Source organism: Mus pahari, chromosome 10 (assembly GCF_900095145.1).
Source record: "Mus pahari chromosome 10, PAHARI_EIJ_v1.1, whole genome shotgun sequence".
In the NCBI taxonomy this organism is placed as follows: domain Eukaryota; kingdom Metazoa; phylum Chordata; class Mammalia; order Rodentia; family Muridae; genus Mus; species Mus pahari.
This window is the reverse complement of record NC_034599.1, coordinates 81,187,739-81,196,992: the sequence shown is the minus strand read 5'-3', so window position 1 is coordinate 81,196,992 and position 9,254 is coordinate 81,187,739. Positions and strand designations below refer to the sequence as shown.

Genomic DNA, 9,254 nt, shown 5'->3' with positions numbered 1-9,254 from the left:
AAAAAAAAAAAAACAAAACAAAAAACAAAACAAAACAAAAAAAACCCTGAATTATGGTTTTCATATTCAAATATTAAAATTCCAGATTATAATAATCTAATAAATCTATTTACTGTCTATCATAGATGTACCAAGAATTATGCCAAAATTTCCCCTCTCAATGGTAATTTTGAAAGTCCTAATTGTTGAAAGCTTGTTTTTTAGTTATATCTCAAACTCTCTAGAGACAAAAAAAGCCTTTAACAACCTGCAGAATCTGAATCAGGCTACCCCATCTAAAGGTGTCTAGATTCAGAACTGCAGCACACTCCACTGTAATTTCAAGCCCAGATCTATAAGATCTATAAGATGGTACCCTCAGACAGGCCCATCTTAGACCCACCATGGGTTAGTGCCAAAGACCTATGTCTGTTTGTCTATCTTCCAGGTGCAGGTGCCACAGTGTCCCAGGCTAGGTAACTAACTATGCATGTGAAGCACCATGGCTGACCACACAGAATTAAGGGTAAGCACAGGCTTTGGGCCACATGTTCAATGACTGGAAATTTTTTGTTTCTTTTTTATTCTATTCTATTTTACAGAGTCTCACGGTAGAGCCCAAAGACTCCAGAGGAAGCTCAAAAAAGACACTTCTTGTGGTGCAAGGTGAAAATATTTTTCCAATAAAACTAAAATATGATGTTTAAAATTCTTGTTCTTTCATAAATGTGGGGTTTTCTCGAAGCTACATGGATATGTGATATGACAGTGGAGATAGACACACAACAATACACATGAACTGTCATCTATCAAGCTATATATTAGAGATATTTACCAAAATAAAAAATTATGTATTCCTGTATTTTTCATTTAGAAAAGTTATTTTCATGAACATAGGTACTATGTACAACATACAGTAGTTTTATTAAATTAATTTTAAATATTCTTTACATTTCTTAATTTTAATTAATGGTAATGTTAAGAGACATCATGCAAACAAAAGCCTTTTAATGTTCTCAAAAATTGTTAAAAGATTAGGGGTTATTTTAAGGCCCCAAAACAGTCTGAAAGTACTCAGGTAATTAAAAGTAAACATATTAAAAACTAATTTTTGGTTTTAACATTCAAACAAATATTAAAGTTCTAGACTACATTTAATAAATGAATTTAATGTCTTTCATGTATGTAACAAGTATTATATCCCATTATAGAACAGCATTTTTACTTACTTAAAATTTTACCATTATTAATGATATTAGCCCCAAAATATATAACAGGAAAAGATATGTTCATAAGTTAAAAACATGGAGTAATTCACCATTTTTCAACTATACCTGAGTTTCTCTAAGCCTTATAGTCTAAGGACTGTGAAGACTTCGCCATCTTGTGTTCAATAAAGAAACTGCACCACCAATTTCATTATCATGTCTACAGATGCTTATCTAGTTCTAACAACTGCTGAAAGGGATTAAAATCTACAACTTTGAATGATAATTATAATTCTGTCCCTCGGTTCTTCAGCTGTCTGCTATATACTCTGAAACTTTGTTATCACACATCAACATGGTGTTCCTAATGAACTGATTCCTTGTGTATGTGTGTGAGTGTGGGTATATGCACGGGAGCATGTAGGTGCACATGTATGTGGACGCCAGAGGTTAACTTCAGCTGTCTCCTCATTATGCTTTAAGTCAGTCTCTCACTGAATCTATAGCTCATCAACCTCTGGCCTCCACAGACACACATGGAACAGTGTTCTTTCTCATGAGTGTGCATGGGTACCACATGCATATACACATACAAATATGTATAGGTGCATACAACAAACACATATGGTTCCCTTTAGTCTCAGAGACCTTTTTTCTAAGAGCATTCAATCACAAGGCTCTGTATGGGTGCTATGCCATATACTGGGTGCCCCTGAACATTTTAACTGCATCACCTTGGTGTTAAATTTCTTGGCAAACACCTGGTTCCTTTCAAAGGGAATGCAACATAAGGATGCTACAAAAGACTTCCATCCCATTAGTTCCCTGTCTTCTGCATCAAATGTAAAAGGCTGTACAAGGAAAAATACAGTCCAAAGTGAAAACAACATTATTTACGATCCAGGAAGGCAATTTTTGTTACCAAGTCTGAAAGCCCAGGCGTTTCTACAATGTTTAGAAGTGTCGCTTACCTCTTATGCATATCCAACAGTCTTCTTTCTTGTTGTGCTTCCTAAGCTCTTCTTCAGTTACTTCAATTAACCCTCCCTTCAATCCTGTTAAGTCCTTCCCACTCTTGGTCAGTCGGATCCAATCCATAAGACTCCTGCCTTGTTTTAAAGGTACCTAGAGGACAGAAAACAAAAGCTATGTCTGGTTCTAAGTTGGCTGCTTCCCGATCCTCCTCCGTCCATTTGCCTTTGGACTACTTCCATCCTTTATTAGCCTTTTAAAAGAAATCCTACACAGCAAGATCCCATCTCAAAAAAAAAAAATGATAAAACTACAACCCAACAATTCTATAACTTCTCTCATCATGTCTGGGGACGATGGGTGCATGTGAAATTGTGCTACTACATTAGAAGTTTACTTTATCTGCCATTTTCAACAAGGAAGGTCCTGCCATGTAGCAGCTAAGACTGGTTACAAAACTGGCAGCCATCAATCCTCCTGAGAACTCGGTTTACAAGAGTAAGCTGATATGAGTGGTTTTTTATTACTTAAAAAAAAAAAAAAAAAAAAAAAAAACTTTTAAAATTTAATTTTCCTTTTATTTTCTTTAACTTTTAAAAAGAAAACTTTTAGCCAAAGTTTTTACTCTTATTAACTTTAATTGATTTATTTTTATTTTTATTACAGGGAAGGGACTCTTTCATCTAGTTCAAGATGTCCAAGAAATTCAGATGCCTAGAATCTTAAAATATTATTTAAGATACTGACTATGAGATAGGACTTAGCAATTCTGTCTCACAAACTTTCTTCTAATGGCAGTAAGGAATAATAGATACAGCACTAAATCCAAAGTCAGAATTTAGAATGTCCAGGTCCTAGCTCTGTTACTAATTATGTTATCGATGCCATTTTGAACCAAAATTTGTGGCCTTAACAATCAAGAGATTTGACAGATGATATGCCAAAGATTGGCTAATGTGGACCCTTTCTGAATTATCAGTATAAACAGAAAATCAGAAATTACTGTGCAACAGTGTTTGCTACAAACCCACTGATAAAGTATATCAAGCACAGGAAAACACCATGAGGAAGGGTGTGGGGAAGAGGGGAAGCCCCAAGTGAATGTGTGTCACTGACATGAGCACAGTGCAGCCACATCAAGGACTTCCAGGCCTAGGAGAGAGGGGAATTGACACAGCCCTCTCCTAGTCTTGAGTGTGAATGTTGACAGTGTATGTAGAAACTACCAACCACAGCTTCCTCCTCTGGATGACTGCTTGCCTATAGAGACATCCCACTAAGCTAAACTAAACATGTCTCAGAGATCGCCTGAAACCACAGCCACCACCAAACACCCTATGGATACCCCCCGCCCCCGCCCCAATACATTCTTTCTTCCTTCACAATTCTTGGAAACTTGTTTTTACTGTGGGTATTAGTGACCTTGGCATGATTTTTTCTTACTAAGAACTCTGACATTTCCACTCACAGTAAGCATTTCATGGCTTCTCTTTGGATAGAAGAATAGAATCCACTATTGTTAGTCTGACACTTGGACCATTACTAAGTAAATTAATGGTGACTTGAAGACATGCACTTCCATTTTCAACTATCTATCTGGAAACAAAAAAAAGATGGCTATGGAGCAGTACATGCACCTTAGACACAGGACAAGACAACTCATGCAGATGACTGTAGATAACAGGAAAGATGGGACATGAAGTTATGAACTGGGAAAGATTACTGTGTTTATAATGGTGCCCTTTGCAGAGAATATATACCCCGTCTACATGATTTAGTAATAGGACATTCGGAGTTCTGTTTTCTTTTACAAAATACATTTTCAAGATTTTAAGGTGAAAGATTGGATGGTCAGAATGTGCTCCCCCAAAAACACACTTAATAAACCTGTTCTGCAAGGTGGGATAAACTGGGAAGTATTTAAGTCCTGAGAATTAATGTAAATTAAAGATGGCTTTGAAGCTATTTTTAATTTACATTAACTGAAGTTCTCCTGTGTTCTTTATTGCCCTGTGGTACCTTCCATCACATTCTAACAAAGCAATACATAAGGCCTTGGCCAGATATGAACACTCCCGTCTAATAAATAAATCTGTCTTTTATTCATATCCACTCTCGAGTATTCTCTTACAGTGGTACTAAGTGTATTAACATGGGTATACTAGTATTTTAATTAGTTAAGATGAAATTTCAAGCACCTGTGGGGCAGAGGGCCACTCTTGTCCAATAAGCTCATTCCAAAGTACGAGGAGAATGGTACTGCAGACACACTCACACTTGAGGAAGCTTATGTATGCACTTTCTGGAGTCATATCTAATTTAGGCATTCATTTACCCCAAAATAAATAGTCAGTACCTCTGGGGTACACTCCATCATCTAATTCAACCCTCTTATTTTGACCATTGGTGGAACTCTTCTGGTGACTCCATTCCTCCCAAAGAATAAAAAGTGAGAAAAACAATTCTTATCCCAGAGAAAATCACTGGGCTCTCTCTCCATTCAGTAACCCCCCAGGCAGTTAATCTTTTGGAAATGCAACTCAAATCATAAATCTTCCTTCTACAGTGGTCCTTATTCCTCAACTGTTGATCAGACCCTCTGGTCACAGTTTGCATTAATAGCTCCATATTTTAGTCTCAATTTTCTACAACTTTCTATCAAATGCTCTGGTCTAATGGGCACAGATTCCGCACTGGTGTCAAGCACTTGCTCACAGTATTTTCCTCCAATCTAGCGCCAATTCTTTCTTGGTGCTAAAACCCTATTGACGTACAGAATATAATTGTCTGTTTTCTTATCTGTGCTGCCTGTGAGACTAAGTTCCTTGAAATCAGAGACCACCCTTCAGCACACCATACTGTCTTAGTTTCCTTTTGCTGCTATGATAAAACACCATGACTAAAGACAACTTATAGAAGAAAGAATTTATTTTGGCTTATGGTTCCACAAGGGGATTCCATAATGGCAAGGCAGGTGTGGCATCAGGCACCCAGAGCAGGAAGCTGATTAATCATATAGCAACTGCACACAGAGAGAACAAACTTAAAATTAGGGTGAGGCTTTAAACCCTCAAAGCCTGCCCAAAGTGACATACTGTTTCCAATAAAGCCAACCCGCCTAAAAGTTTCATAACATCCCGAGATAGCACCATCAACTGGGAACCCCATGGTCAAATGCCTTAGCATATGTAGGGCATTACAGTTTCTCAATAAACACTGAACAGCTATTACATAAGGAATCTATCTGTGTAAGATTCAAATTGGTGAGATTTGAATAAAGAGCGTATGGTAAGTAATATCTGCTGAGTGCATAGCAATGCTGTGCTATGGAAAAGTATCATCTCAGCCCTATGAACAAGACAACAACAACAAAAACTGGTCATCGGTACATACACCTGAGCCAGAAAGTGACTGAGATGAAGTGGTGGGTCTTGGAAAGACATCTCTTTCCTACTTCAAAGTCTATACTTTTAACAATTTAACAATCAGCCTCTCTGGCTGAGTTCCACTTTTGAAAACTTTATCTGACTGTTTCATTGTTTCATGCAGTCCTAACTCAGCTTCTCACGGGTTCAAGATTGTCTTATTTCATAACAAAGAAATTAATCCTACCTGAGGTTCCTATTAAATTACACAAAGATCTTACTTTGCCCTCTTTGGGGACAACAAAACTCACTTCTGCTGTCACATCTAAGGAACTTGGTGTCTTTGCCTAGAAGTTTTCTCCTTTATATGAATGCTGAGAACATATCCATTTTAATGAAAAAAGGCAGTTACTGGCGTTCTCATTCTGCAAAGGGCAACCTTAGACTATGGAGCCAAGCACTTAGCTTAAAGAGAGCAAGATACACAATTGATGGCTGGTGAGCAGATGCGCACACACAGCAAAGAAGGAAATGTCATAATCACAAGCTTACGTGACTGATGGCAGACTTTCATCAACCTATTTCTTTTTACCCAGAATGAAGACAGTAAACGTCCCCATCTTCAGGGTAACTGAAGATTCAATGGGCAAAGGAAAAGGACTCCAGATACACATGGCCATCAGTGAGCCCACAAAACATCTATGTATGATTAAAGCTGGGGACAGACATTTCTGAAAAATAAATGAAAACCTCAATTTCTTTTCTGATCTAAGGGCAAAACCTCAGATCTAAGTGGAGAAGAATGGAAACATTCAGTGGAAGTCTTCAAGCCATATAAAATAAAACTCGAAAAAAGAATCGAGTAGCCCAAGAAGACAGAAGTCTCAAGAGAAAATATAAAGATGTGGTTACAGAATAAGGAACTAGCAAAATAACATAAGCTAACAGCATTTGCCTTGCAATGAATACACTACACAATCTGTACTGAATTTTGTAACTATATATCTGTGTTTCCACCTGCTGCTGACAGTAACCACATTCAACAAATAGGCAAGAACATGGTACCAGGTTCAAAATCAACCAGTGGTGTCTACAGACGAGGCAGTGCTGGAACCAATGGCTATGGAATACACAGAGGAGTGTAACTTGGAGAGGTGGCACTATATCTGATGGCAGGTTTGCAGACTCCAGTCTTCCCTAGCCAACGCCACTGCTCAGCCTGGTTCTTCTGACCGTAAAGAACAAAAGACTGGAGAGGCCAGCTTGAGACAGAAAAGCAACCACACCGGAAACGGGGTGCCGAGTAGACTTACCGCGGCCAACTTCCGCAGCTCCGACACACTTAGGGCGTTTGAGTCAGGAAGGAACCGCATCCCCACTTACCTTGCTACGCCCCTGGGAGACGACGCGCTGCTGGGAGCCGGGGGCCGGGAAAGCCTGGGAAGGGACGTTCAGCATCCTGGGCCCCCGGCTCGGGCCGCATCCGGGCTCCGCCACCGGACAGGCTCCCCTGGTGGGACCCCAGCGCCCACCACCCTCCCTGCCGGTTCCTTGGCCTGGCCGAGGCCAAGCCCCCGACCCACTTCCGGGGTCGCCGGGGGTCAGGAGCGTCGTGACGCAACCACGCTCACGGGAAGGCGGGGCGGAGGCGGAGTCAGAGGAAAGGCGCTCGCTCCGCCAGCCAGGTCGCGGGGCTTGGGAGCGGTGGCTGTGAGGGGGTGGGGGAGGCCGGGCAGCGCATGCTCAGTTACTCTTTGGTCCTGAACTTCAGCACCACAAGGAAATGACAGCTTTCTGCTGAAAGATCAGAGAGTGAAGCTGTTCCCCAGCCCTGGTGCTGATAGAGGTCGAGGGTTAGTTCTGGTAGAAGACGACGACCAGTGCCCGTCTCTTGATAAACAACACCATAGGGCTGCTTAAAATATGAAAGAAAACAACACTATCAAAACGTTCAGACTGCTGAATAGTTCTCTCCTGTAATACTAAGCTCTAGGAAAGAGGACGTCACAGTTTCATGAGCTAAGAAGCCGAACTCAAGCAGCCTCTGCTGTGGGTTAAAAAGAAACCTTCACCTTTGGGGAACCAGTCTGGAAAACTAGTAAAAGACGCTTCCAGAAGACCTGCGCTATCCACACACTCGCACATTCTTTATCCTTCCATAACTTTTCACTTCCCCTGAAATCTTCAAGCAGTTCACTCCTAGAGTGATTTGGTTTTGGTGTCATCCTTGTAATTAATGGTCTATGCACGTTACTTTTCATTAAAGGAACATTTTGTCTGTCTGCATAGGCTTGGGTTTCTGTAAGAAATAAATGGCTATATCTAAACCATATACTGTATTTATTAATAGACATGTAACAAAAGACAGGCCACCTTATACTATCCTGATTTAACAAGAGAAGTACCTAATGTTGTGGGCCCGTGTTAGTGATACATTGACTTTTTCTTTTGCCTGTCTCTAGGAAAATACACAAATCCACAGGGTAGAATCCAATAGAAAGAGAACACTTTCCCAAAGAGTAGTTCTAAATAACACTATCCATTTTCTGTGGGGTACTAATTTTTTCTGACTCTGGACACATCATTTACTCCAGCTATGTAGTTTCCAGAGTCCCAGGGAGACAAAGTTGTGATAATGTGGTTTAATATTATGAGAGAAAGTCTGTGGATATGCTTAGTCATTCAAGCACAGGACATTTCTTAGCTAGCTAATTACCTCTCATCTCCACCTCTACCCATTTTTATTCTTGAATACTGCAGGAAAATATTTTTGGTATATTTTCAGACAAGCATTTGACTTGCAGTTCTCCTGCCTCATCCTCATAAGTAGCTCAGATTATAGATTAATAAAAATATGTTTGCAACTGAACTGCTGAGCAGATAATTATATAAAAACTAAAAGGACTTCATGATCATAATCTACTGCTTCACCCAAACCATGCAACTCCATTGTCTATCTCATTAAAGGATGGAATAAGTTTTCTTCTGCAATGGCTACGTAAGAAAAACCAGTCACTGTGAATTTATTTTACTCCTCATTAGAAAATGTTTATATGAGAATACTGTGAGCGGGAAACTAAAGTTGAGAAACTTTAAAGGAAAGTGGATAATGTTGAATTTTATGTCTTCCAAATCTTACCTTTATCCAGGACAAAAGAAAAGAGAACACTTTCATGTTCTCAATGGTTTTAAACTCCATACAAATAATTCAAATTTAAACCTTTAAAAAAAAAAAAAGAAATTCCCCAACGTATACAGAAAGTACTGAACACCAGATTAAAGACAACAGGAGAATATCAGATGAGAGTCACACTACTCCATACTTAATTACAGTCCTTAAGATTTAAGAGACCCAAGATTGTTTTTCTTTCTCAGCTATAATTACTTAAAGCATTTTCATGATGAGCAAGCAAATACTAATATTTTTGAGAATAGTAGCAGCACCCACTTTCCTTCACTAACTGCCAAGATTATATCATCTATAACTAAACATCCAATTGAGATCAGCAGAAAACACCAGACATTACAAGAGCCAGTCTTTAAAAACAAAAACAAAAACAAATAGTTCCTTAAAAATTATAACTAAAGATAAATTTGCAATTTAGTAAAGAAACCAGAAGTATCCTTTGTGAACCACAAATATTTATAAAACAATCAGGACATTTGTACATGATGTCTATCTTAAAATCCCAACATTTAATTCTAGTGTAGGGGCAAAGAGAATCCCAAA

The 9,254-nt window shown here is 39.0% G+C and overlaps 1 protein-coding gene across 1 annotated transcript in view; it reads right to left on the bottom strand.

Annotated features, from left to right (window-relative positions):
- The window catches only part of LOC110327403 (cytochrome b5 reductase 4), a 56,768-nt gene extending 49,652 nt beyond the window's left edge, over nucleotides 1–7,116 (bottom strand). The window contains exons 1-2 of the mRNA XM_021206364.2: nucleotides 6,908–7,116; nucleotides 2,159–2,312 (exon numbers count right to left, since the gene is read on the bottom strand). Coding sequence (XP_021062023.1) covers nucleotides 2,159–2,312; nucleotides 6,908–6,982 — 229 coding nt within the window. The 5' untranslated portion in view covers nucleotides 6,983–7,116. The remainder of the gene's footprint in view (nucleotides 1–2,158; nucleotides 2,313–6,907) is intronic.
- Between the last annotated feature and the right edge of the window lie 2,138 nt (nucleotides 7,117–9,254).